This window comes from Sabethes cyaneus, chromosome 3 (assembly GCF_943734655.1).
Source record: "Sabethes cyaneus chromosome 3, idSabCyanKW18_F2, whole genome shotgun sequence".
NCBI classification, from domain to species: Eukaryota; Metazoa; Arthropoda; class Insecta; order Diptera; family Culicidae; genus Sabethes; species Sabethes cyaneus.
In genome coordinates this window covers 87,538,866-87,566,853 of record NC_071355.1, presented here as the reverse complement: position 1 = coordinate 87,566,853, position 27,988 = coordinate 87,538,866, and the positions used below count along the sequence as shown (strand labels likewise).

Below are 27,988 nucleotides of genomic sequence, written 5' to 3'. Positions count from 1 at the left end.
GTTTTTGCATACAACTTGTAGCATAAAAGGTTATAGCATAAAAGAATTATGATTTATGAATGATTTTCCTGCTGTTTCTTCTAAATTATAAATTTAAAAAAAAAAGACATGGTATGAAAGATGAGTAATAGGTTCAATAAGGTAATGTTTATTCCTAACGCTATTGTCCCTCGAAGGTGTTCGTCAACGCGTCAACATAATCTATAGCATATTTATTTAAATCCAACAGAATATTGTACTGAATGATAGTACAACATAGCACATAGCTGGCGGCTTTATGCTCTCTGTGCCTGTCAAAATATCCAAAACATTGCAGAAATCTCATGACATTGGAGGTACATAGCTGATGGCATGCGCAATGATCGCATCATCTTCTTGTGTTTGGAATAAGCGAGTGTATTCTGCTTTGTGTGGGTGTAGTCTAACTCTGTTTGCGATTTATGACAGAGGCAAAGGCCAAAAGCTATCTGTTAGTTAGTTAGATTTAAAGTAATTCTTAAGCTGTGCAAAATCTTGTGCGATGCAGTCATTGTAGTCATTTACTATTATCAAAGCCAATGTCAGTTTCGACTGCATGTATTTTTCGACAATCTTGAACGTGTTGAAAATGATATATCAGCTCTTTTGGATACTCACGACATGCTTCACTTTTTTGTTCAATGCTTTGTGGCTATGTTGCAACTTTGCTTCAGTCGGGATCCCGTGGCTTATGCTGATATTCTTCCTAGTTTGCATCGCGTCAAAATTTGTGAAGCTTAAATGTCCTGCGGGTGAAGTCGTACAATCGATGCTGCATCGAAGCGAGAAGGAGGTTGGCTCCGAGGTGCTATATTGGCCTATTGTCAGCAGGGGTGGGGCATTTGATGCGCCGGAAAACTCACTTGCTGCCATTAATCACGTATGAGTCACGCTTCCGCTCCGTTCCGATTTTGGTAGTGACATTATGCTTTTATGATTTTCATCTTTCATTTGCAGTGCTTGTCACAAAAATGCTACAATATTCTATTGGATTTGAACATAACATGCGACGGGCATCTCGTAGTGCTACACAGAACAACTTTAGAGAAGGCAAACATCAACGAACCCATTCATAAGCTAAATTTAAGTGCTTTAGAAAACTTCAACATTTCTGAACATCATCCCTTAGGGTATGATACTAGAATCTGCAAACGAATCCTTTGATACTGTCATTTGATGAATTTCTTTTTAAATTGCAGACAGCATTTTAGCGTGGAGAAAATAATAACCTTCGACAAGTTATTGAAATTGTTAGAAACGAACGAATTAACAGTGTTTCTGCTGGCGTCGCACATCACCACAAAGCTAACGGAGCTTGTACGAGATGCAGTTGGCAGAAACTCGATCCTCACCAAACGCATTGTGTTCTGCTGCTCTTCACCAGTGGCAATCTATCAGGTTGGACCAGTTTTTATATAATTAATTTTATTTAAATAGTTTAATTACTAGATTTAGACCCGATAACTAAATATGTAGCACTTATTTTTCGAAAAGATCTAAGAGTCGAAATGATTCTGAATTGCAGATCATTTTACCGATTTTTTGAAATTATTACACTTTTATTTATGTAACTATATCAATCTAAAGTTAAATGAGGGAAAGGCTCAAAACATAAACGATGTTCTTAGACTGTGAACAGGTTGGCAACATTTTCCAACTTTTGGTTAAAATTTATTGGGGAGCATGGTTTCTTATAGTTTGATAGTTATTTCAGCAATTGTCCTGTCTACTTTCTCATATTGACACACATGGTAAATGATCAAATCGGTCACTGTCAAAACTATATTTGACTATTTGAGGGAAAATGACTCGAACTGTCAAATTTGAATCAAAAGTTAGAAAATTGCGCCAAATGGTTCACTGTTTTAGAGCTGCATAACAATTTAAATTTTCATTCACACATGATAACAGTTTCGTTTACTTTTATAACTTTCAAAGCTAAATAGAAATCTGTAATTTGTGTATCGATGTGGGTTACTTTTTGAAGAGAACAAAATATCGTAACATTTTTTCTGTCGTTGCCATAAGCTTTATTATGTGTATCATAATTTTACTGACCCTTTCTTCACTGGATTCTATGATATTCTCCGATGATTACAGATACGTCAACATTGTCCGGATCTTGTTTGCGGATTGTGGATGGAAAAATCATCGCTCTCACGTACTCAACAGTATTTACACGCATCAACCATTTTGATGTCAATTTATGGTGCCATCTTTCGTAACATTATTGCACCAGTAATTGGAATTAGTTTAGTGTTCATCCACAAGGATGAATTTAATGCGTAAGTTTTTATAATGTCAGGCAATTCTTTTTCATTTCTAACCTAAAACTTGCATTTCGTTTGCTAGAGTTAATAGCCAAATAGAATAATGCGTCAACGCGTTCGTCACCTTAAATTTGACAGCAATCCGTGGGAAACTGTCAAAATAATGCTGACGGATGCGTTGACGCGCAATTCTGCTTGATTTCAGATTGTAATTTAATTTGTTTTTGCAGGCAAATATCAACATTATGGCACAACGTGGGAGTTAGGCCAATAGTTTATACAATCAATTCGCCGAACGAAAAACGATACTTTCAGCAGGTGACGAAGACACAGTATTTAACCGATTCACTGCGCTCTGAGCCGCAAATTATTTTTAGAGGAAAACATAAGTAAGCGTACAAGTGCGAATTAGTAATCTTTTAAAGAATACATCCCAGTAACGGTTCTAGTGACATAAATGATTTCGTACTATGTTTGGCAGCATATTTATTCGTATAGTACCTATTAGTTTTTAAACTGAAAGTTAATATGTCGCTTATTTTATTTTTTATATTGTTTTAAAAATTTTACTCGCGTTATGATATTCTCTTGGGTGCTGTACTTAAAATTCAAATGGGTTTGGGAGAATGCTGTTTTATTGCATTCGAGATCGAAGTCGGAAAACATCTTGCATTCGTTGTTTTTGTGTTGCGCGGACGGATTTACGGATTTTTGTGATGTCACCGGCCAACACTCTATATTGCAAGCATAGTTTAGACAGTCTGCCGAGCGATATTATGCTTCAGTATTGATTCGTATTCTTTTGCTCCGAATTACTATTGTTTCTAGATGAATAGTATAAAAATACCACCGATATTCGACCTGCCATGATCATGTGAACCATTTTTACTATGTAGTTATCATGATAAACGGTTTAATTTGAACAACATATTTGAAGGCTTTGTCCTTTACATTACAAAATTAACAGTCATTTCAAAGTGCAACTTATTAAAAAAAGTTCAATGCATTGTTTAAGGGTTGAAATGCTGAACTTATTGTAATAGATCCAATCTTGGAAAGAAAACAATCACTCAAGCGTGTGAGGTAAAGCTTATTGTGTTCAAGTTATTTTTATGAAAATAGTAGTTAATAACGGCTTTGCGTACTTTCTAGTACACAGCTTGGTATGAAATGTTATGGGCGATTTGGTGACCATTTTTTATGGTCAATAACTAATCAAAAAAACTTACAAAACAACATTCGAAATTAATTTGGATTTACATTGAACGTAGCAGATTGTATTCGAATGAATACGAATGAAATTGCGTTGAAAGCGAAAGAAATTTTTCGTGTCGTCGCCAAACTAGTCTGGTTGCATTGACTTATAAAATCACGATTGTCTTTAAGTACAGCACTCTTTCCTATACAAAAATTAAAAATGACGAAGCAAAACCACGTATAGTTTATACTAGTAAGACAGGAAACTTATATGCACAGATAAAAAGTTGTGCATTTTGAATGTTGCGTACTCAAAAAACTGCTGTTCCTCTACTGTGCTTCAAGTTTTGCCGTGAGTTTTGAAAGTTTGTTTTTATTTATCTAATATTTTAGACTTTGCTTAATATTTTGTTTTTATGTCGACGTAAACTGAGTGATATTCAATTTCCTTCTATTCCCTTCTATTTAAAACAAAAATGCAATGCCATATAGATAATAATTCAACATTCACTTTTTTTTAAATCTTTTTTAAATGCTAGCGTATAATTATAATCATCTGTATATTGCCTACATTCTGAAATACTGAAATTAACTATTTCTTACTACAATTCGAATACACCAGTCTATAGAAAATGTTCGAGCATTTAGTTTATTAAATAATAAATTTTCAATCCAAATCATGTATGCCACTGTGAATGCTTTAATATATGTATTAGTTTTATGATTTAGATATTACATTTGTTTTGTATCAAAATGTGCTGATAAAAATACTTGAGAATATACCTACAACCTACATTTTCGATTGTTTTCCGAAATAAATCCCTACATGAAATAGCCCACGGTGACATTCCCTTTCGAGAATACTACCAAGATTGTTGTCATGTTTAGCCTTTTTGAGAATTTGGGCATCAGCGTTGTATTCGAATAGTATTGTCAGTGTGATGGAGTGCCATGGCACCGGTTGACAAAAGTATCCTCTAGTTTTGTAACAGTCTTCAATGGATCCTTCAACAAGAAATAATTTTAGATGTTTTGCGTGCACCCATTTGGATAATCTTCGCTAAAAAATAATTTCAGGCCGTTAAAGTGTCATGCAAAAAGCAACCCAAGCAAAAAAAAGCCCATACTTCTGCCTTGTGGTACGCTTGGTTATTGTTAGGCTGGGAAGACTAGGCATGAGAAAGCCAGAGAAAGTAACGTTTGCCTCCCACGGACAGTGACTATTGACGGCGATGAACTGGAAGTGGTTGACGGTTCGTATATTGGCGATCTCTGGTCACTGCCGACTATAATATGAGTAAGGAGATCCAACGACGCATTCAAGGTGGAAGCCTACTTTTCACTCTGTAAGGCGCTTCGATCTACAAGCATACGACGCCGCACAACACTGACGATGTACAAAACGCTAAGTGACCGGTAGCCTTCTACGGACTTGGGATAGTAACTTTGCTTACGGTAGACATACGTGCACTAGCAATATTTGAACGGAAGGTGTTGCGGACTATGTTTGGCGGAGTATTATTGATCGTAGTATCGTGGGAAAGGTGAAGTTAATCCGATTTCTTTCTTGAATGCGCCACTGAATTTCTAAGCTATGTTGTTATCTGCGGTTACCGTGGGTGCCAAATATCTACCGCTTCTAGACCTGAAGCGACTAAACTAGAAGTTCTAGTTCGTCGTCGTTAGTTCAGCGCTCCTAGCTATCGTTGTTAGTCTAGTGTACTATTGATTGTCTCCGCCGTCGCAAAGCTTCTCGTTATAGTGTCGAAGTTATCTCCTAGGTGTTGGTTACTCTTGCTGAAAATCGAGACTCGTTTCTATGGTCGAGCTTGCCGAATAACCCGCTCAAAAGCGCTTTTAAATAGCATGCAGGATAGGCTGTCACCTGGTCTCAACTCTCGCTGCGCCTGGAAGGGGCTGTCCCCGATATGCACATGAAACACATCCCTCGATCCAATTGTTTGTCCAGCAATCTATATTCGTGAATTATCTGTCATAGTTGGTCTCAATTAACTGTATCGTATGCTGCTTTGGAGTGGGTAAGTCGTTTGAACATTGTATTTTGAACTTATTTACAATGTCTTCCGGATGGTGAAAAAATTTGGTCTAACAAGGCATGCGATTCTTTAAAATCCGCCAGGTAGTTGACAACAATCTTTTCGAAATTAGCTGGTGTTAGACGCGGTGTTTATCACTGTTATACCGCGTTAGTTGCAGCAGTCAAGTGGATCACGCTTATGTAGATGGGACAAAAAACTCCTACCATCTAAAAGTAGTCAGGGATTGTAATAAAAAGGTAGTAATCACTTAAAATCACGACAATAAAAAACGCGAAGGTCAAAACACGATCCTAGAAACTGTACACGATGATGCTGATGAAGTTCACTCGTGACGGTACCAGCTTATGTGATGACAAACTTAAAACAGCTTCCTGGGTAAGAGTTTTTATGGCAATCGGCAGGGGAAAAGTGGCAGACATTTTCAAGCATATGAAACTGGCGAAATTTGCTAAGAAATAATTAGTTTGGCTGGTTTGGTTTGGCTATCTGTCATTTTCATTTCTATAGGGTTTGTCAAGCAGTAAGATTACGTGGCGTGTTTGGAAAAACGGCCTTTTCTAAAACAAAATTATTATTCCGTGCTGCGTTAGCTGCTATTACGGTACAAAGGCCATGGAGTGGAATGCCGCCAACAATATGGCAGATGGTGCCCAAGGACCCACACGCCAGAGCTCCGCCTAATCAAAAAATATTGAGCCATCGTCAACCTGAGCCCAAAAACTGGTGGAAGTGAGAAGAGCCAGCTGGCGTTCTGCGACAAATAATGCGGATGAGGCCGTGTTTCTTATACTAATTAAACTACAGTTAGAAAAATAGTTTGATTTTTTAGTGCAAAATTTAATAATTTTACTAGCATTTGATTAAATTTTGATTGTAACACCCTTTACCATGGACATACATTTCTACTTAGTGTGTGATGATTCTTTATTAAATCAAGTTTTTATCTTTCAGACAATATGATACTGGGTGCTTAGGTATGCGCACTTCATTCACAAATAATGAATGATTTCTATTTCTCTCCGGGTTTTCAATTTGCGTACTGAGTGGCGAAGAAGAGAGATATCATTGTTGATGTAATATCGTTTGGTTCCTGTTATCATTTTCGTCATTTTATGCGCAGTCGTTAAGTTGTATTTTATCTGTATACCTTTAGATTAGCATATTAACCTGAATCACATTAAAGGTTTTTGTCTTCTCTTTCAAATTCGATTAGAATTCAATTGGGTGGAAAAATACAGCGGTAAAGCAAACTTAGTGTGTGTGTGTGTGCGTGTGTGTGTGTGTGTGCGTGTGTGTGTGTGTGCGTGTGTGTGTGCGTGTGTGTGTGTGCGTGTGTGTGTGTGCGTGTGTGTGTGTGTGCGTGTGTGTGTGTGTGTGTGTGTGTGTGTGTGTGTGTGTGTGTGTATGTGTGTGTGTGCGTGTGTGTGTGTGTGTGTGTGTGTGCGTGTGTGTGTGTGTGTGTGTGTGTGTGTGTGTGTGTGTGTGTGTGTGTGTGTGTGTGTGTGCGTGTGTGTGTGTGTGTGTGTGTGTGTGTGTGTGTGTGTGTGTGTGTGTGTGTGTGTGTGTGAGAGAGAGAGAGAGAGAGAAGATTTGATGGCTAACATAAGGGAAGGCGATTTGGGTTTTGTTTGTAGGACAAAAATGGATTTGACTTTGGGATGTACAGAGAAAACGTATTGGTATGTTTAGGACAGGTAGACAGGTAGCTGTACGTGGATTATTATAATTATAAAGATTATTAATAATTACTGGTAAATTGAGTGCGCTACAAGTGGATTACATACAAAACTTTGCTTCTATTTTTTATTAAATGTCATGAAATCTATAATTTTACCACCTAGTTAGCTTCGAGATACAACACTAGTCGAACAAAACAGTCGTCGTTTGTTGAATCTCGGTTTGGGATTAGACTGTTAGAGTCAACAGGATCGTAGCACTAGCCACGTAAATGTTCTATACACTAATAGGCGGCTGTGAAGTTTGTTGAATAACCGAAACAGAAATGAACAGAAAATAAATTCTGTCGGAATGTAGCGCAAAGGCTTTGCTTTACTTTGCTCTTAAAGCCTTTAATATATCATGCGTGAACCAGACTAATGTATGTACAGTTTATACACATTAATGGTAGGCAAATATTGTGTCTTTGCAATTAAGTGATTACATATTTTGGCAGACGCTGGTTGAATATTGTACAACCCCCTATGTTCAAGATAACCTGATAAGTTTATTTTAGATAGTCTCCAAATTAAAGTATAAACCGAATGTATTAGCGACATTATGTGTTCATTTGCCTGAAAGATGTCTGTCATTACAGATGGAAATCTGTCTTTTATGAGAAAGTTTTTTAAATATATTTCTATCCTATGGTTTTTACAATTAACCTGCAATGGAGCGTCAATGGGTAAATATTACTCTCTAAAAAAATTATGATGATTCAGTGAATTCTACTTTTATTTTTTACAGACAAAATAATTGAAATGGACTATCATCGTCGGCAGCCCTCACTGTTTCATCTGCTGAGAAGATATACGTTATGGCCTCCGGAAAAGCCGTTGGGACCTCTTCATCAGTATGATCCTGCGAACGATGCCAGTCCTTTAATTATAGGAGGAGATTCTACAACTATTACGGAGTATCCATTTCAATTGTCTTTAAGATACGGTGGAGTTCACATCTGTGGTGCTACAATCCTTTCGGAAAAATGGGCACTGTCTGCTGCTCATTGCCTGGATGACGGAAGCTCGCCGACTTGGGTATGCTGAAAATTACAATAGAAATGATCCATAAACATACGTTCTTCCTATTTACCTAGATAACTTTTCGCGGGGGAAGTCCTCACAAACTATCCGGAGGTTACATTTTCCATGCCAATAAAATCATTCTCCACGAAAACTACAATTCGAAGACATTTCACTGCGACGTTGCAGTAGTAGAAATAGTAGAAAACTTTCTAGTGGATTTCCTGCAGCCAGTTCAGTTGGCAGATAGTACTATAAAAGTTGGCTGTCCGAGTGTACTTGCAACCGTTATCGGATGGGGTACAGCGGCTGATGGCTATGCACCGGTGATTCTGCAAGAGCTGCGAGTCTTAATTCAATCACTGACTGCTTGTTCAAAGATATGGATTGAACAACTAACAGAAACGTAAGATGGGCACAATTGAAACTTTTTCTGCAATGAAGAATCAATTAATCATTTCAGCATGCTGTGCGCCGGAGGAGTCCTTGGTGAGGATACATGCAATGGTGACAGCGGTGGTCCTTTGATGTGTGAGAACTACCAGATAGGAATAGTATCCTGGGGTTCAACAAAGTGTGCCGTCGAATTGCCAGCAGTGTTTACGGATGTATCCAATGCGGAAATTCGTGATTTTATTCGCAATAACACCGGCGTGTAGTGAAACAGTGTTGGAAAGGGCATTCAACGAATGGCGGTAGAAGGTATTTAAATATTTACAATTTGGCGTTACAATTTGATGATTCAACATAATTTGTTTATACATACAAAACAGTACATAAAATATCTGTTGATCAAAAGAAAACTTTAAGCGAAACTTGATTTTGTTAGACCAGTATCAATAAATTCCAGAATGCACTGCAAGTACTCAGTCATTATTTATGGGTTTTCGGAAAGTCAGCGGAGCTAAAAAACAGGGGAAGTTAAATAGGTTTATACATACAACAGGATCAAATCTGTGGCTACTGTGAGGCTCATTGATATTTGTACCTAAAAAATTTTAAATGTGAATTCGTATTAGTCGAAAACATTGTTGTTAATTTCAAAATTCAAAATCAAATAAACAATATCGCTTACGATAAGCTAGAATGTGTTTTTGTTTAAACCTTTTAAAATTTGAAATCATCTGTCAGTAGTTGTTTATATACTGCAACTTTACGCGTTGGTGTTGTTTTTAAAAGTGCTAGAAATCATTGTTTCCTCAGAAAGTGATGATTTAGTGCGCATTAGGGGGTTTCGTCATTTTGCTTGAAACTGAAGATGTTTCGGTCAACTCAAAGTATACTACAGAGACACGATAGCTGACATTTTCTAACCAGAAATTAAGAATATGGACTTGAACGTTCTATGTTTTCAACAGAACGGCGCGACATGCCATACAGCTAGCCAAACTGTACACCAAATTCGGTAATTAAGAGTTGAGTGGAAGTTTTGTGTTTCAATTACAATCAATTTTTTAAGGAAGGGGTCATTTTTAACAATCTGGAAGCGGTCATTTGTAAACATTTGTGCGTTCGTTCGTATAGACCAAACTGCGGCTCGCGAGCCACATGCGACCCTCCGAGGTAGCTCGTATGGTCCAGGGACTGATTTGAGAGGATTTTTCAAATACATAACTGAATGCCAATTTGCAGATTAATCGTGATTCCTCGTATGCGGTGTGGAGTTCAATGCCTTCCGATATGAATGCTATGGTGAAACTAGAGAAATGATAGTTGAGGTCATATATTTTTGATCTTGTCATGAATACTAATGAGCAGAAATTATTGCGGTTCGTGGCGGGAGATCTGATTTGCTCCGCTTGGGCACCATTGGTATAGACTATACCATTTATTTAGAAAAAAATCGCTACTAGATGTAGTTTAGTGAATATCAGTTTACCAACTCCTCAAATGGTCTTCAAAGAAGTAATGTGGGAGCAGTACTTACTATCGATTGCATATCGCTTGCGATAAAGTAGTTTTCCTCCGTTAAACATTTGGAAACCCAACCCGTTGCCTTGAGCTACGTGCACTTATTAGATGAGGCTCTATCTTTTTCTGTGATTCTAGGACATTCGAATCTCGGATGGTTGGGGCAGGATACGCTCGGCGCTAAGCGGAAGAAACCCTGAGAGTCCGAAACGATCGGTTTGACGGGGAATGTCAGTAAGCGATTTACATAAAAAAGAACTTGGAAAAAAGTATGGAATGCCTCGAGCACACAATGACGGACTATGAAGAGAAGTATTTGGAATGGAAGTTAACCTGGTAGTTTCCAAAAATAATAGTAGCATTCCGGGTCGAGGATCGATCCAAAATCGATCAGCTGTAAAGTCGGAAATCCGGCAGAACTTTACAAACATGACAAGGGATTACTAGCAACGGCACTTGATTTGATCATTTCTAGGATATGGAAGAAGGAAAAACTATCGGTGAAATGGATAGAAACAGTAGTTTGTCCCATCTACAACAAGGACGGTCGACTTGAATGCCGTAATTCCTGTGGTCAATGCCACTTACAAGGTACTCTCTCAAATCCTATTACGTTGATTTCATAGCAAGACATTGAGGCACTCAAGCAATTGGCGTAAAGTAGTCCAAGAACGAGTGAAGCGGAGACAAGTTCTTGATACGATACATGCCATTTACAGTTTATTTATTACTACAGTGTAGTGGATCGTATATAGCGGGTATCCTAGTGGTAGCTGTAGGAATGCCGATTTAAAAAGAAAAGTCACATTTTATAAGTTAAAACTGTTCTCGTCAGAACCATCGAATGGTAAAACGAGTTAGATTAAAATTTCTCAAATTTAAAACTTAAAATTTGACTATAATAGACGGAGGAAGATACAGTTTGTGTTTAAAAATAACTCAATCCGCCAGTGTTCAATTTCACTGATTCGGGTCAATCACTGAGTGCAACCATTGATATGTGCAATCAGTCTAAGCTAAGCTAAGCTAAAATAACTCAATCCGCCAGTGTAGGTGGGGCGCTGGTACCGAATGGTCGAAATATAAATGGCAGAATCATGAACGGCTGAAATCCAAATGGCCGAATTTCAACAGCAGTCATAGAAGGCCGTATCTCGAAAGGTCGAATCATGACTAGCCGAATCACAAAAAGCCGAATTTTCTCAAAAGGCCTAAATAACTATTCAATAAAAAAAACATTAATTGGCAAGCAGTTAACAAATAATTTTAATCACACAAAAAACAAAATTTTATAATTTTATGTATAAGCAGCACAACTATTTTCTACAAACTATAAAAGATTTAAAGTTCTTTCTTCCACTAACAAGGAAACATCACTATCGGTCACAGGCTTAGAACTTAACCTTATACACCATAGTGTAGTCCTGTCGATCTAGAACGTCACTGCACTGCTCGTATAGCCTATGGAACTTTTTTGAGAAAACTTAACTTGAAATTTGTATGGGCATTTCACTTAACCTTCCTAATGCATTAGAAAAAAGTTACATATTATGCATTAAGGGTCGAAAACGACCCAAGTTTTGAAATTGCTCTCATTCATCCATTTTCAATCCGAATTTCGTTTTCTTTACCTCGTTTGAAAGATATGGCCAAAACCTAGCACCCAAGGTATGTTGGGGAATATTTGTTGACTGATGGCCACTTCTGCGTCGGTTCCGAAACATCCACTGCCAGGTCCCGGGGGACATTTTTATATTTTGAGATAATTCATTTTGCGGCACATCAAATCACATTGACTTGATAAAATAAGATTAATGGAAGTACAATGGGAACATTTTGGACCCAAGCGGCCATTTCCTCATTGGTTCTGGAACATCCGGTACCCGGTTTTTGAGGACAATTTTGAATTTTAGGATAATTTATCTTGCCACACGTCAAATTACGTCAGCTTGATATCATTAGACTATTGAAAGTATAATAAAGACATTTGGAAAGCAAATGGCCACATCAGCTGTGGTCCCGGAACATCCAGTACCCGGTTTTTGGGCCCATTTTTGTATTTTAGGATAACTCATCTTGCGACACATCAAATCACATCGGCTTGATTAAATAAGACTAATGGAAGTAAAATAAGGTCATTTAAAAGCCAAATGGCCACTTTACCACCGGTTCTGGAACATCCGGTACCTGGTTCCGCGGGACATTTTTGGATTTTGAAATAACTCATCGTGCGGCACATCGAATCACAACGCCTTGAACAAATAAGACAGTTACCGAACTGTTCCGAAACTTCGGGTGCACGGTTTACGAGAACATTTTTGGATAGGATAATTCATCATGCAGCACATCAAATCACATTGGCTTGATGAAATAACACTAATGGAAGCCAAAATTACCATTTCACCATCGGTTCCGGACTATCCGGTATCCGGGTTTTGGGGTCATTTTTGGATTACAGGGTAATCCATCTCCCCCGGTATAAATACCGGGTACCGGATTATATGCGACTGACGCCCCATTATACTTCCAGTGTTGTTATTTTGTCAACCCGATGTGATTTGAGGTGCCGCATGGTGAATTATATCAAAAGCCAAAAATGTCCCCCGAAACTGGTACTGGATGACCCAGTACCGATGATAAAGTGGCCATTTGGCTTCTAAATGACATTGTTATACTTCCACCAGTCTTATTTTATCAAGCCGATGTGATTTGATATGTCGCATTATGAGTTATCCTAAAATACAAAAATGTCCCCAAAAACCGGGTACCGGGTGTTCCAGGACCGATGCTGATGTGGCCATTTGCCTTCAACATGTGTTTATTATACTTTCAATAGTCTTATGTTATCAATGTGATGAAATTTGACGTGCCACAATAGAAATCATCCTAAAATTCAAAAATGGCCTCAAAAACCAGGTACCGGATGTTCCGTAACCGATGGGGAAGTGGCCATTCGGGTCCAAAATGTCCCCATTGTACTTCCACTAGTCTTATTTTATCAAGCCAATGTGATTTGATGTGCCGCAAAATGAATTATCTCAAAATATAAAAATATTCCCCGGGACCTAGTAGTGGGTGTTCCGGAACCGACGCAGAAGTGGCCATCAATCAACAAATATTCCCCAACATACCTTGGGTGCTAGGTTTTGGCCATATCTTTCAAACGAGGTAAAGAAAACGAAATTCGGATTGAAAATGGATGAATGAGAACAATTTCAAAACTTGGGTCGTTTTCGACCCTTAATGCATAATATGCAACTTTTTTTGCTGTGGCTCTTCTAGATGTCGCTAAAAGCTGAAACTCCCCCACAATGCTAATTTTCCAAAGTTAGGAAAAGTCAGAAAATTTCAAGTCTCTAGCTCGTACCGTTACTGAGTATCAAGCTTTGTAAGTATGCCGATGGGTCGAAAACGACCCCAATGCACTAGGAAGGTTAATGGAGGCGCATGGTACATTGTGAATATCCGGAACGTTTAAGTAACAGATCAAAAAGAAAATGATATTGTTTGAAAAGGATAATTAGATTATGCAGCCTTTCTAAAATCCCTTTTTCGTTCACCTGAAAGTGTTATTAAACTTTTCTCCGCGTTAACTCCGGTACGCATGTTTGGTGTTCTGAATTGAAACTAAAAATGTAATTGAAAAAGCAAAAATTCGTGCAAGATTGTTTTTTGCATGTTGCGTATCTTGAAAAATCAAAACAAAATTGGGCTGGTGTATTAAATTTATATGGATGTTCATCAATGAAGTCGATCCGATACCATGATACCATAAAAACTTTCAAGCATTGGTACCAAAGCATGTCTAGAATTGCCCCTTGAATGGCCTATTAATGTATATATCTGCCGTTTACAGAACCGAGGATGAGTCAGGCGGAAGTAAAATGATTTTCAATTTTTTCTGAGCGATTTGCAGCTACTCTATCATTTGCTTATAACCGGGCCACGAATTAATTTTTAAAACTCTGTCATCTTTAACTATGTCCAATAACACCTCCTTTATCCTTTGTTTACTTGACTTTTTTGACGACAATCCACTTATCGAATCCATGCCGAATTCAGAAGCCGTCTCCACATTTCTCGGTCTTGGACTGCCGCTCTCCAGTAGCCCCTAACACCCGCTGCTCTAGCAGCTATGTCAACAGCGCTCATCCAACGGGTACGCGGTCTGTTTTCACTGGTCTCTCATCCGACATCCTTGCTACGTGACCAGCCCATTTTAGCTTGCCGTGGTTTAGTCGCTTCACAATATCCGCATCTTGGTTTACTGGTTCACACTCATTTTTCTGATATGCCGCCAAGAAGTCAACGCGAAAATGATCAAAAACGACAAGAGCTCGTCGGCCGCTTTCTTTCAATTTCCACGGTTTGCGGTTGTAGAGTACCACCGGGAGAATTAGCGTCTTATAGGGCGCGAGTTTTGTACGGAGTTACAGGCTTCGGGAATTCAGCTGGCTACGTAATCCGTAAAAGGCCCTGTTGCCATTAACGTACCAAGGTAAACAAATTCGTCGACCACTTCAAAAGTATATCCAACTATCACCACCGCAGTTCCAACACCCACGGGCCAACATATTCTTTGTTTTAGAAGAATTTATGAAAAGCCTCATTCGCGCAGCTTCCACTTCAAGCCGCGTATTCGCTGTTCCCACAGCTCTACGGTTAATACCGATGATACCGATGTCGTCCGCAAACGTTAGGAGCATATGAGATTTCGTGAAGATGATACCGATTCTCTACACGCCTGCCCTTCGAATAGGACCTTCCAATACAATGTTGAAAAGCAAATTCGATAGCCCGTCATCTTGCTTCAAACCATCTAAGGTCACAAATGAGTCCGATGTTTCACCCGCTATCCTAATGCTTGATTGGAACCATTAACAATAGAACGTTTCAGCCTTATCAGTTTTGTTGGAAAACCATGTTCGAGCATAATTTGCCACAGCTCATTGCGTTTAACTGAACCGTACGCCGCCTTAAAGTCTATAAACAAATGGTGAGTCTGCAAGTTGAATTCCCGGAATTTATCGAGGATTTGTCGCAAGGTGAACATTCGGTCCGTCTTGGAGCGTCACTCTCGAACACCGCACAGGTATTCGCCAACAAAGATTTTCTGCAACAGCATCAGTCTGAGAAACAGGATACGGGAGAGAAGTTTGTATGCATAATTGAGGAAATTAATGCCTTGGTGATTGTTGCATTCGAGTCAATGGCCTTTTTTGTAAATAGGGAACAAAAGACCTTCTAACCAGTCCGTAATTTCCTCCTCAGTCTATACCTTTTAGTATAACCTGATAGATTGCGCCCGTTCTTTCAAAAGTTCGCTCCCGACTTTCAAAAGTTTAGCAGGGATGTCATCCTTTCCAGCTGCTTTGCCATTTTTCAGCTATCTCGCTGCTTTTATAACCTTGTCCAAAGTTAGTGAATCCACAGCTTGTCCATCATCTTCAGTCGTTGTCCTATTTCTGTTGAGCGCTCCATCTTGTTGACCATTTAACAATGTATCGAAAAGTTTTTCCCAACGCCATTGCTTGGCAATTTCGCGGCCCATTAAACCAGATTTGCTGGAGTATATTTGCAAATTTCCAATTGCTGTTTTACAAACAAAGAAAAGGTAAAGAAGAATGCTTATCCAGCAGCAAAACTATTGTAAACATCCACCGTATTTAGTTAAATAGAGAGAAAATACCGTCCGGTATCGTAAACGAATAACTTGAACCGAAATTAGCATATTATCAGTATGAGAAAAGCTTAATAACACTCCCAGGTGGACAGAAAAGGATTTAGAAATGCTTGTTGCGTAATCAAATCATCCTTTTCCAAACCATATCATTTTCTTTTTAAACTGGTACTTAAACGTTCCGGATATTCACAATATACCATGCGCCTCCATTAAGTCAAATGCCCATACAAATTTCAAGTTAAGTTTTCTCAAAAAAGTTCCAGGCTACACCTATACGAGCAGTGCAGTGAAGTTCTAGATCGACAGCACTACACTATGGTGTATATGGTTAAGCTCTAAGCCTGTGACCGATAGTGATGGTGACAACTCATATAAAATTACGTGTTATTCCACAATTTAAAATATTGTAGCGTGTGTTGCATGCATGTAGGCTTGTTAATTATATTTGGCTTAACGTAAAAATATACTTTTAGAAACGATTTAGGCCATTTACGTTTAATTCATGTGCGTGTAAAAAGATGTAAATTTCCAGGAATTGTGGACAGCGCAAATTCATCGGATGTGTGGTCTCCCCCGCAATAAACGACCATAGCCAAATGACCATTATGCCAAAAGTCTGTTATGCCCAATGATGTTATGCCATATGGGGTAGCCCTGCACACTGTCATCGAATTCAAATATTGGGACTTCGAAACCACACAAAAAGGAGAAGAAGAAGCATTTATAATTTGCTTCGTAGGTAGAATAAGAATCGAACTTTCAATTTATGTAATGAATTCAGCATTTGGTTTCTGGCAGAGCATTGTTACGGGTGTTTATTTTATCCCCGGTGTTTATGCATTCTCCTAGATAAGATATAAAAGATATAATTGTTTCGTTTGAAATTACTCGTCTTTGTGTTCAACCCCACACGTGAAGACGCTTGACTTTCTCCACTGGCTGGTTGTCTTTTTGCAAGCAGTAAAATATCGAGTATCTACCATATTTGACATATTTGAATGTAACATACAAGACTTACTATATTTTGCGTCGTATTTTCGCAGATTGGCATTAAAACTGGGGCTTACATACTTAAATAATAATGTGATTGGCTTGGTTATTGCTGGAAAGATGTCAGAATAATGTACTAGAATATCCATTCTAAATACCAACGATGGAAGTAATAAAATTCCGGATGCTAACTGACGCAATACGTGTGTACACTCCAGGTAAAGATCCGCCACATTGTGTAGCACCCCATGATACGATGCCCACTTGACGTCCACCAGTAACCAGTGGACCTCCGCTGTCTCCGTTGCATGAATCACGGCCCGGCTGCCCAGCACAAATCATGCTGTGAAATAGTTTAATTAATTGAATAAAGCGAAAGGAATGATTTTTTTTAAATCTTACTTTCCAGTGATACTAGCCACTCCCCATTGCCTGCTGCATGTAGTTTGTGAAACAATCGGTATGTTGACGGCCATTAAATTTGTCGGTATTTTTCCGCCAACAGCGGTTAGACCCCATCCTGACACAATACAATTTGTTCCAATAGCTGCCTCTGTTCCAGCGGGTACCAGTGGTATTGGTGCGATATTATTACCGCTAAACGAAGTTGTGATACGTATGACAGAGACATCGAAATCAAGGGTATTGAAGTTATAGTTGGGATGATTCACAATTTGAGCAGCCTGAAAAATTACGCCACCTGATATGTGGCTAGCACTACCACCACGAAGGCTTATCTAAAAACACAGCCATTATTATAATATTTAATTATCATTGATTTGTTATAATTTAATTTTTAGACATAGGATTGTTTTCCATTTTACCTCCTAATGAGTGTAAAACACCTCAAGCTTTAGTATAGAATTAATATATTTATAAAAATAATATTTAAAGCATTGTCGCACTGTAAATAGTGACCACTCGATACTTACGGTTGATATCGCTGGGACTGGGAATGTGCAATGGGCTGCTGACAATGCCCAATTGTGAGAGATTACCGAAGCACCGCAGAAATGATTACCGTTGGAACGTAGGGATAATTGATACGGATACTGCGCTACGCTTACTTCTACACCTCCAACAATTCTTCCATTGTAATTGCCAGCTCCATTAAGCACTTCTAACCCTTTCGGTAGAATTTTCTTTGAAGACCAACTATGATCCGTGGCTGCAGCGAAGGCACATCCTACCCACAGTGATAGTACAATAAAAGCCTTCATAGTGCAGCAAACTGCCAAAGTGCTGTAAGATATTCCCAATTTATTGTGCTAGGCAGCCTTATCAGTTGATGTACTACTATTCTCATATTTTGATTGATTTCTACAGATGATAAACGAACAGCTGACCAAGTTGAACAATCACAACCGGCTAGGAAAGCTTATGGGTACTGCTCGTTGTAAAAGTTACAAATTGTTTTGCCTTCCGTTTGCTGGTTTGGTCACTGACAGGAAATAACCTCGTTGTAAACTGGTTCTAGTTGTTCCGGTTCGAAAAGATAACGATGAAGCGGTGATACAGAATTTTTGATGATGTTCATACTCTGTCATCTCTATAAAAACTTTCTTACAATATTTAGTCTTATTTGATTGAAAACTATGAGAAAGGGACCATTGAGTGATGTTGTGATTTTTATTTTGTAGACTATAATTACAAAAATTGTAACAGCCTTTTGATGTAAATATGTAAATACTTCGCATATCATGTATAAGGATTTCTTCGAATTCTATGATTTTTGATTCGTTTCTGTTGGCTACGAAATTCCCTGTTGTGATTTTGTTGATGTCAACAATATTCGTAAACATGTCGTTATTTAATGACGGTATTCCAAGCGGTTTTATTTCTTTATGTATTTTTATTATATTTTAGTGATGCAAAGCCGATATAAGATCAGAAGATTTGATTAATTAAGTAACACATTATTTGTGTACTTTCATCCCAAGGTTTTGACCGAGTATAGAAAAAATCATATTTTTTTAAATCTCGAAGTGCGAACCAGTCACATGTTGAAAACCTCTGAAATAAAGAAGTAAAGAAGAATCTCTAAAAAATTTATCATACCAAAACAGAAAATTAATTTACTTAATTACTTTTAAAAACAAATAAATTCGATTCCCAAGGACGGTAGGAATGTGCGATTAGTATTTGTGGAATACCGATGACAGAAATGAGAACCCCTAAGCGTAGGTTTTCAGTGATAACATACGCAATTTCTTATCAGTCGTGATATCTCCGAAAGCGAAGTTCTGGACTTTCCATTTCGTAATAGGTTGAAGGGTAGATATGTACGCTGTAAGTTTGGTAGCTTGAAAGCTAAATAGTCTAAAACTAAACAATCCGTAAGAGGCGAACCAGCCGCAGGCTGAAAACCTCTCAAAAATAGAATTTAAAGAAAGCAATCTGTTCGCGTGCAAGTGTCGGTGGGCAATTTCTTTACAACGCTGCCAAGTCTATGAACAACGGCAATAACCTTTTGAGCTCAAAATAACATAAAACAATTAGATAACGAGTACTCAACGTTTCGTCATTGAGGTTTTTTAAAAGACGTTCAGTACACTGTGCTTAGTTATTCATACAAGTTGTCAATAAGTCTAGATTTCCGATAAATTAATCTGCTAATTACGGGAAACACCCGAATTATCTTGATTTGCACTAGACAAAGTATTGTCGATTGAAGTAGATCTTCTAATTCCTATAAATAATGCTACCAAAAATTGCTAAGTTGATTATGACGCGTGTCGTTTGCAATAGTACTAGGTATTGGCTACGAAGCATTTACGCCCAATGAATGTATTGCAGCAACTGTCGTTGATTTTTCGTCATACGATTTTTGACGATTATCAGACGTTGATTATTGCTCCGGTAGCTGATAAGTTGTTAGCAGTTATCGTTCATGCCGTTCAAATTTATAATTCATTCAACACCAATAATCAAACCGAAAAAAATGCTTAAGATACCAGTAAATGCTGCCTGTTGGAAAAATTGAAGTAGTCAGTAACATTAGCTTGTCCTGTGGAGCAATACCCGATAATTCGCTCTAAAACAGGTCTCATTGAAAACTTGATATATTCCATCCATGTGTTTCGTTTGAGGGACTTGAAATAAATTTGGCTTATTTTTCCTAATTTAACCGAATAAAAAAATATTAGGAGCCTTGATTGTGCGATTGTGATTCAAAGAAATCCATTTTTACTGTACTAAGTTTCGAAGAAAAGTCAGTCTTTGATAAAATGGATATGTTTCGTTTTCATATCAAGGTTACTTATGTAGGATATTTACCACCATTGTTTTTGGATTCATTTATTTCCAGGAGTAGATATACCAGTTGCCTATGAGGTACGATACTGGGTCTAACAAACTAGTTATCGTACGTCCAAGTCTCAACTGAGGGCGACTGCATAAGAGAAGTACATATATCAATCGAAACAAGATTTGTACATTTGACTTCAGAAAGAGAAACATTATACTATCAGTCTGTAAGCATTCTCGTCAAAACATGTTTGGTTCATTTTCCGGGTTTTCCTAGCCGTAATCTGTCATGGTAATAAATTATTACACGATCAAGTGATAAGCTCTTGAATATGAAGAACCAACCGTTTGCAAATCTTGTATTGCATGATGGTATTGATTTTTATTTTTTTTGGCAAAAGATTATTTGAACACCCAGATAACGACGACAACAGTAGCTGCTAATTCTAAAAGCTACATTGATTCAATATTTCAGTGACAGTAGTCATGATTGCTTTTGTCGTATTTGTGGGGTGTAATATTTGCTTGGTTTTACGACAAATAGCCAAATCTCGTTTGGGTCTAAAAGTAGTGCAGTAGCGCTTAGTAAGTTTATCGTCGAAAATTTTTATAAAATCGACCAAATATACCAAACGATAGGTTTCGACGTGTGTGTGTGTGTGTGTGTGTGTGTGTGTGTGTGTGTGTGTGTGTGTGTGTGTGTGTGTGTGTGTGTGTGTGTGTGTGTGTGTGTGTGTGTGTGTGTGTGTGTGTGTGTGTGTGTGTGTGTGTGTGTGTGTGTGTGTGTGTGTGTGTGTGTGTGTGTGTGTGTGTGTGTGTGTGTGTGTGTGTGTGTGTGTGTGTGTGTGTGTGTGTGTGTGTGTGTGTGTGTGTGTGTGTGTGTGTGTGTGTGTGTGTGTGTGTGTGTGTGTGTGTGTGTGTGTGTGTGTGTGTGTGTGTGTGTGTGTGTGTGTGTGTGTGTGTGTGTGTGTGTGTGTGTGTGTGTGTGTGTGTGTGTGTGTGTGTGTGTGTGTGTGTGTGTGTGTGTGTGTGTGTGTGTGTGTGTGTGTGTGGGTGTGGGTGTGTGTGGGTGTGTTTGTACATCACGTGACACGGTGTGGGACTCTAACCCACTAAAAACCTCACTGCTCTTTGCCCAAAATCCTCCCGGGACCACCGCTAGGCATTAGGCGTGCCAATGCATTACTCCGCTACCCGTCGAGACGTTCACCGATGCTGGGATGGCGACCAACGTAACGTCCATCCCTACACGGCCACCCTCGTTGGCTTTCTTTCTGTGAGTGTTGTTATTTTGTGAACTTTCCACACTGCTATCGTCGACTCGAGTAGTCCCCGGCGGTGGAGCTACCCTACTCCGGCGAGATGTTCCTCGGTGGTGAAACATTCCCCTAGACCGATTACACGCGACTTCATTTAAGGACTCGACTCTTAACCCTTGTGCCATTTTCGCTGAAGTGCCACATGATTTGTGTCATGATTCGGTTATTTACATTCCAAGTGTGAACTGGGCTGAAGTTCTCACCGTTCCACGCTCCGCGCGCTGGTGGCAAATATTGCGCTTTGCATTGCATCAAATCGTGGGCAGTCAAATACGTCGTGATCCGGTGTTTCTTCTACGCCAGCGCACTCTAGACAGAGAGGTGAATCCGCGTGGCTGAATCTATGCAGGTACCCAGCTAGCGCCAACTCGAATATCAATGTACGAAAACTATCGTAAATATCTCCTAACAAACTCGAAATCGTAACTAAAGGTGGATAAAGTGGGATCAAGTTGATTTTCGTAGAGTAGTATGGAGCGACTCGCGCTTAATCGGATATTATCGTATATAAATACAGTCGTAACGCTCAAACTTATTCGTAATCACGTATATCGCCTCCAAAATAGTACGGATATGCCAATTTTGCGCATGAAATACGATTTATTTAGCATGTATATCTGTACGTAATGCTGATTTTTACCTTTTTTATACATATGAAAATGCTAGCTGGGTATTTTCTAAAGCAACCGTGGCCTGACAGGAATTGTGTCAGGTGAAAGTTGACTTCCCCGTGTTTCTTGTTCATCCACGTGGATACATTCGGGATCAGCAGATGTGTCCATATTCCGTTGATAGCGTTATCCCATTTACTCAATGTATCTACACGTGTTCGTTTTCGAACTCCGCGGATGCCTTTATTTCTTTGGCATTCTAGATCCTCCTCCAATACCGATCCATTGGGGATCATGCCGGCAATGACGCAGACCGCTTCCAGTGATATGATACGGTAGGCGCTCACTACTCTCATGCTCATCAATCTGTACGTGATATTCAAACGCGATTCTATTCGTTCTTATTGCCGAGATCCATGCAGGCTGCCATACCTAAGTATTGAAGTGGCTACACTATTCTGCAAAGATACACGTCGACCATAATGTTAATCAGCGAACGGGCGTTAGTTTCCCCGCTGGTGCTGTTAGAAGCATTCCTTACGTCTAAGGTGACCACTGCACAGTAGCGATTTCCTCTTCTCTGTTGTTGGGCCTTTTCCGCAGCATCCACTACCATTCGTATGGCATCTATTGTATAGACCTGCCTTTTCGGAAGCCGAACTGCTTATTTGACAGTCCGTTCTCACTCTCCGTGTATTTGGTGAGCCTGTATAATCTCTCTCTTGCAGCTTGCCAGCCGTATCCAACAGGCATATAGGCCAATACGCTGAGGGGTTCCCGGGGGGTTTTCCCAGCTTCGGCAACAATACCAGCTTTTGGCGCTTTCAAGTATCGGTGAAGTTACCTTCGTCAATGCATTTCTGCAAAGTGGTCCTAAACATATCCGAACGAATTCTCCAGGATTGCTACTTTCAAAGCCAGATTCGGAATTCCGTCTGGTCCTGGGGCCTTCTTTCTCTTCATGGCTTTCGCAAGCTCGATTAGCTCCTCGTTGTCTCAATGGTGACTCGAGCTTCCTCTACGTGCTCCGCCTCCTCGCCGTATGATGGGCTAGGCCAGGGCGTTGTTTCATGCTGCGGAAACAACCCGTCGATATTGGCTTTCATCTTCTTCGGGCACCTTTCTAGTGGTACGGAAGGACCTTTAATCTTTTACATGGCAACTTTGTAAGCATCTCCCCAAGGATTCGCGTTGGCGCTGCGGCAAAGTTTCTCAAAGCAAGATTTCTTTCTGAGCTTAATTGCTTTATTAAGTGCGGTTCTTGCTGGCCTGTGCGCTAGTATTCTTTCTTCTCTATCGGCATCATTGTGAGCCCGCTGACTTCTCCTTTTAGCACAGTGGTGCCCAGGCACAGGCATGGTGCGGGCCAGATCTGATCATCCCATGAGTGCCGCGGGCCGCATCGACCTCTGGCTATTCCTGCGCATAACAAAATATAAAATATGCGGCAGCGAAAACCATTTAGGAATCACCATAGGAAAGGAATTTAGGAAAGATTTGAGCCGGAAAGCATCCACAACATGCACGAGTTATTAGGACTAAACTGAGTGATCCCTGTGTCATTTACTCATAAGTCCACCCTCAAATCAGTCCGCGGGCCGCACGAATTATCCTGAAGGGCCACATGCGGCCCGCGGGCCGCAGTTTGACCATCACTGTTCTAGCACGAAGGCAATTTGCCCGAAATTCAGCAATCGTCGTGTTGCACCAGTAGACTGGGTGGAGACCATTCTTCGGTCTCCTTATCCTCGGCTTTTTGACAAGTAACGAAAATTTACTTTACTTTACGTCCCTCCATCAATTACCGAACCACCGTTTCAAAAATATTAATATTGATGCCTGACCGCGTTTCAAGGTCAAAGACTAAAAACATGAGTTTGGTTTATTTTCATATGAACGGAGGCTTTCTCCGAAAACCCGGGCTGAGAATCGCGGCTAACACGCTGACAGACGAACAGTGTCACGCGCTGTACCTTGCAAGTCATAAGGGCCTGTATAGGGTCGTCGTCCTGACAGTAAAAACAAGTTAGATTTAAACTTCTCGGTCGGTGGTTTCTACAGTAGACGGAGGAAGAGGCACAATTTGTGGCTAAAAACAACCCAACCAGATACGTCGCAACCTTAATGATGGGGGTTTTGCAGTCTCCTTTTGTCCATCACCTCTGCGGTTCTAAGGTACACGGGTACCAGCGAGTCACATACCCTGGCGGGTGTTGTGGGTTCAGATCCGATTATAGTCTTAGATTATGGCAAGGTACCTTCCCGCTCTTTACCCACCACTTCAAAAAAAAATTTCATTACTTTTCCCTACCATCCTCCCATCAATTGCAGAACCACCGAAGATATACAATTACAATATATCAATTACAGAACCCGAGATATACCGAGATAAAGTTAGCGGTTCACAGACGGTGTACAAAATACAACTGCATAAGTAACGGAGAGTTAAGAAATTACCTTTCTTTATCGACAGAATTTGCAGTCGGTTATTAAATTACAGGACAATCACAGGGTTAGTGTAAGGATCCTATGAAACTCTAGCAGTACCGCACAGCCGAGATTAGAACATAGAACGACTGGCTGAAAGATACTCAAAGAGACGAATAACTTAACATGTTTTAAGATCAGTTTTTAATGTACTTTCACTTTAATTATATTTCGTTTGCCAGTTGCAACTTTTTAATCTATAGCAGTACGAAATATGGCTAATTTGTACCTGAATCGTTCATTAACTTGCTCTGTGTAGAAGATACGTATTCAGTTTCTTCTGCAAAAGTGTGTATTTTTAGAAGATACAAATGTTTGCAGAACATTATTTTTCCCTAAATGCTATACTGAAAAAACCGATTTTTGGGGGTCCGTCATGAAAGACGCTTAACCTCAAAAACTGTGATATTTAGAGGAAAACTTTTTAGCAAAAAGCTTCAGAGTTATTAAAAAAGTTCACGATTTCGAGCTATCAAACCACTGTGCACTGTTTCAAAAATATTAATACCATATGTATGTTGTCAAATGTTATTTTACAATTTTTGATAAAATCACTCGTTCACAAAAGTATTTAACACTTGGGAAACAATACCTTTTAAATTAAACATATAACTAAGCGATTGGAATTAGGATTTGTTGAAGCTGTGAGAGTCAATAGGATCTGCAATTATTGTCCTGTACTCTAACAGCTGGTGGCAAAGCCTGTCGAATAAAAAGAGAAGCTCTGGTTCCGAATACGCAATGTAGCACCAAGGCTATGCTTTGCTTGTAACTAAGCAGTTTCACGAAATCGGCAACAAAAAATACATAAAAATATAAGTATTTTCCAATTCGTCTTAGCTGCGGTGTACTTGGAATTTGCATATAAACATTTTAGAAATTTTTGTGGGGCATAATTCAAAATAATGCACTAAATAAGTCTGTAGTTGAACCCCGATTTGAAGAATATCATTTTGGGTCGCGTCGTAGATTCGAGTGAAACGTTATCAGAGCAGTGAACATGTTGTGCTTCATGTAATTGAATCAAATTACCTTTCTAATCATATTGTATGTACGTTCATCATTCGTCAGCACACAACAATTAAACTGCACCGCAAAATAACTAGATCTTTGTTAAAACAGAATATTCAGGACATTGGTTTTAAACGTGTAAAATTTATCCCGTAACATGTGCGATTGAAGTTTCATGCATTTAGAATATATAACTTAGTTTTCATTTTAGGAATAGAAAAATGTTGTACGATACCTTATTGAATGAAAAATCGACAAAACAAAATTGACGCATTTTGGAGTGCTTGTCTAGTCTGGATCTAATCTTTGGATCGGAACTCGGGAGTGGGTTGGCAATTGATGTTTGTGTGATTGTATTAAGAGGAATGTAAGAAATCAACAGTAAAAGTATAATTTTTAAATCTGGTGATGAACTTTGATGAGGAGACCTTAGGCTATCGTGCTCTACGGACACTGAATCACAGAATATTGCAAGTATTTATAGTGAGATTCCTGTAGTTTAGCGTACGCGCATAATGGTGCCTTAGCTCATATGTCATCGTATTTGATTAGTACACGATCAAGTGATAAGCTCATCGGTGTGAAAAACCAACTGCTTGTAAATCTACTGATATAAGGGTATTGATTTTTCTATTTTTTTGGCAATAGATTATTTGAGCATTTTGATAACAGCTGAAATAGTATAAAAGCTAATTCCAGTAGCTATGTAGATTCAGTTATTCAGCACGGAGTGACCATGAAGGCTTTTATCGTACTAGCATTGTGTGTGGCGTCTGCCTTCGCGGGCTACCAGGAGGATCTATGGCTTGAAAAGAATAGTGTTCGACCGCTCGGTCTGGAAGATTTCATTGAGTCGGAGTACACCGGAAGGATTGTAGGAGGAAACGAAGTCAGTATCGCTAATTTCCCATACCAGCTTTCACTGCGCTCCAACGGTAATCACATCTGTGGTGCTTCGATCATCTCCAGCAACTGGGCTCTGTCTGCTGCTCACTGTACTCATCCAATGCCATCGGTTGGCTCGGTAGGTTACAGAAGCTGGTTACTCGCATGGACAATATTCTATTAGGTTATTGTTTTAGATCACTTTCCGTGGAGGAAGCGCTAGCCGAACTGCTGGAGGCACCATTTTCCAGGCCGCTCAGATCATTAACCATCCATCGTATAACCCCAGCACCATTGATAATGATGTTTGCGTCATCCGTATCACTACTTCCTTCACTGGCGCTAACATCTCACCAATTACGATTGTGCCAAGTGGAACTAGCTTCGCTGCTGGAACCCGCAGTGTGGTATCTGGATGGGGTCTAACTACTCCTGGTGGATCGTTGCCAGTCAACCTACGTGCTGTGGACATTCCCGTTGTCGCTCAAGGTACTTGCCAGAGCCAATGGGGAGCTGGAAGAATCACTGCAAAGTAAGGCTTTAGTTTTAGTGGCCAAACGGTTATGGTCTTTGAACATTTTTTTATTTCTTCAATAGCATGGTTTGCGCCGGTGAGCCTGGACGCGATTCCTGCAACGGTGACAGCGGTGGTCCACTCGTCACTGGAGGACGCCAGTTCGGTATTGTATCGTGGGGTGCCGTGCAATGTGGTGGAAACCTGGCAGGAGTTTACGCTAACATTGGTGCTGCCAGTGTTCGCAATTTCATTAGTTCGAATACCGGCGTGTAAAGTATTTCGGTGTTTAAATCGATTTAAATAGATCCCGGTAATTGGCCAATCAATAAATATTTGATATTATTTGTGATTTCTTCTTAAAGCAATCGAATGATATTTTTTTCGTATCACGTCCATTGAAGAGATTTGAAAATTCTCCGGATAGCTCATGGATTCGAACGGTTGCTTATCTGAACGATTGAATATTTCCGATGTTATTGCGCATAGGTGAAAATATGTTGAATCATTTGAGGGTTTGTAAAGAGGTGTTAATTTTAGATTTTCGACAATCGTTGTACTTATGGCTTCTTGGTAATAATTGCTCGGCAGACTTCGAGCCGTCTTAAGCAAGAGAATCGCTTTGATTGGCTCAATATCTAGCGGACAATTCTGGCTAAATCTTCCCAGTTAATTGTTTTATCCGGTTATTTTTGGTTTTGATATACATTCGCTTCCGTCATCGTCTCAAAGTTATTTGTTTGAGATGATGACGGAAACGTATATTAAACTGAAAGCTTCGGCTAGTAGAGCTGGATTCGTTACGGGGAAAAGGTATTCCATAGGTCTTACCAAGAGAAACGTGTTGTCTAGGCACTAAAGCCAAGATGGCTGCCCCATCACGGCACTCGGTAGCGTGGCTCTATTAAGGCAGCCTAGCAAATCTAGAAAATTCGGCTCTGAACATTCGTCATGGACAAATGCGACTTGATGCCCCATCAAGTCCTTATTTTAAAAGAGCGATGGTGCGTTTAACGAGCTGGGAACGGACTTTGTAGCGATGGGTGGA

At 39.5% G+C, this 27,988-nt stretch overlaps 4 protein-coding genes across 4 annotated transcripts; 3 read left to right on the top strand and 1 right to left on the bottom strand.

The window, feature by feature from the left end:
• Nucleotides 1-467: 467 nt before the first annotated feature.
• LOC128742984 (glycerophosphodiester phosphodiesterase 1) lies at nucleotides 468-4,101 on the top strand. The gene is made up of 5 exons (XM_053839485.1): nucleotides 468-898; nucleotides 976-1,148; nucleotides 1,218-1,416; nucleotides 2,119-2,303; nucleotides 2,519-4,101. The coding sequence occupies exons 1-5, from the start codon at nucleotides 575-577 to the stop codon at nucleotides 2,679-2,681; spliced, it is 1,044 nt and encodes a 347-aa protein (XP_053695460.1). The 5' UTR covers nucleotides 468-574; the 3' UTR covers nucleotides 2,682-4,101.
• Nucleotides 4,102-7,942: 3,841 nt separating this feature from the next.
• On the top strand, nucleotides 7,943-8,942 carry LOC128739842 (chymotrypsin-1-like). Its single transcript, XM_053835343.1, has 4 exons — nucleotides 7,943-7,946; nucleotides 8,009-8,298; nucleotides 8,358-8,689; nucleotides 8,747-8,942. The coding sequence occupies exons 1-4, from the start codon at nucleotides 7,943-7,945 to the stop codon at nucleotides 8,940-8,942; spliced, it is 822 nt and encodes a 273-aa protein (XP_053691318.1).
• An 8,075-nt stretch (nucleotides 8,943-17,017) lies between these two features.
• LOC128742533 (trypsin alpha-3-like) lies at nucleotides 17,018-18,087 on the bottom strand. Its single transcript, XM_053838931.1, has 3 exons — nucleotides 17,800-18,087; nucleotides 17,270-17,604; nucleotides 17,018-17,210 (listed from the first exon to the last, which is right to left on the bottom strand). The coding sequence occupies exons 1-3, from the start codon at nucleotides 18,085-18,087 to the stop codon at nucleotides 17,018-17,020; spliced, it is 816 nt and encodes a 271-aa protein (XP_053694906.1).
• Nucleotides 18,088-26,277: 8,190 nt separating this feature from the next.
• On the top strand, nucleotides 26,278-27,216 carry LOC128742039 (trypsin alpha-3-like). Its single transcript, XM_053838220.1, has 3 exons — nucleotides 26,278-26,565; nucleotides 26,624-26,958; nucleotides 27,024-27,216. Exons 1-3 carry the CDS (start codon nucleotides 26,278-26,280, stop codon nucleotides 27,214-27,216), a joined length of 816 nt encoding a protein of 271 aa, XP_053694195.1.
• Nucleotides 27,217-27,988: the final 772 nt, after the last annotated feature.

Excerpts from the sequence above, each read along its gene's own strand:
- LOC128742533 (XM_053838931.1), bottom strand. The coding sequence starts at position 18,087 with ATGAAGGCTTTTATTGTACTATCACTGTGGGTAGGATGTGCCTTCGCT. Across the intron at positions 17,605-17,799 it reads CAGTCCCAGCGATATCAACC|ATAAGCCTTCGTGGTGGTAG; the intron begins GTAAGTATCGAG and ends CTGTGTTTTTAG. Across the intron at positions 17,211-17,269 it reads GTGGCTAGTATCACTGGAAA|CATGATTTGTGCTGGGCAGC; the intron begins GTAAGATTTAAA and ends ACTATTTCACAG.
- LOC128742039 (XM_053838220.1), top strand. The coding sequence starts at position 26,278 with ATGAAGGCTTTTATCGTACTAGCATTGTGTGTGGCGTCTGCCTTCGCG. Across the intron at positions 26,566-26,623 it reads CAATGCCATCGGTTGGCTCG|ATCACTTTCCGTGGAGGAAG; the intron begins GTAGGTTACAGA and ends TTATTGTTTTAG. Across the intron at positions 26,959-27,023 it reads GCTGGAAGAATCACTGCAAA|CATGGTTTGCGCCGGTGAGC; the intron begins GTAAGGCTTTAG and ends TTTCTTCAATAG.
- LOC128739842 (XM_053835343.1), top strand. Across the intron at positions 8,299-8,357 it reads ACGGAAGCTCGCCGACTTGG|ATAACTTTTCGCGGGGGAAG; the intron begins GTATGCTGAAAA and ends CTATTTACCTAG. Across the intron at positions 8,690-8,746 it reads ATTGAACAACTAACAGAAAC|CATGCTGTGCGCCGGAGGAG; the intron begins GTAAGATGGGCA and ends TAATCATTTCAG.
- LOC128742984 (XM_053839485.1), top strand. The coding sequence starts at position 575 with ATGTATTTTTCGACAATCTTGAACGTGTTGAAAATGATATATCAGCTC. Across the intron at positions 899-975 it reads CACTTGCTGCCATTAATCAC|TGCTTGTCACAAAAATGCTA; the intron begins GTATGAGTCACG and ends TTTCATTTGCAG. Across the intron at positions 1,149-1,217 it reads TCTGAACATCATCCCTTAGG|ACAGCATTTTAGCGTGGAGA; the intron begins GTATGATACTAG and ends TTTAAATTGCAG.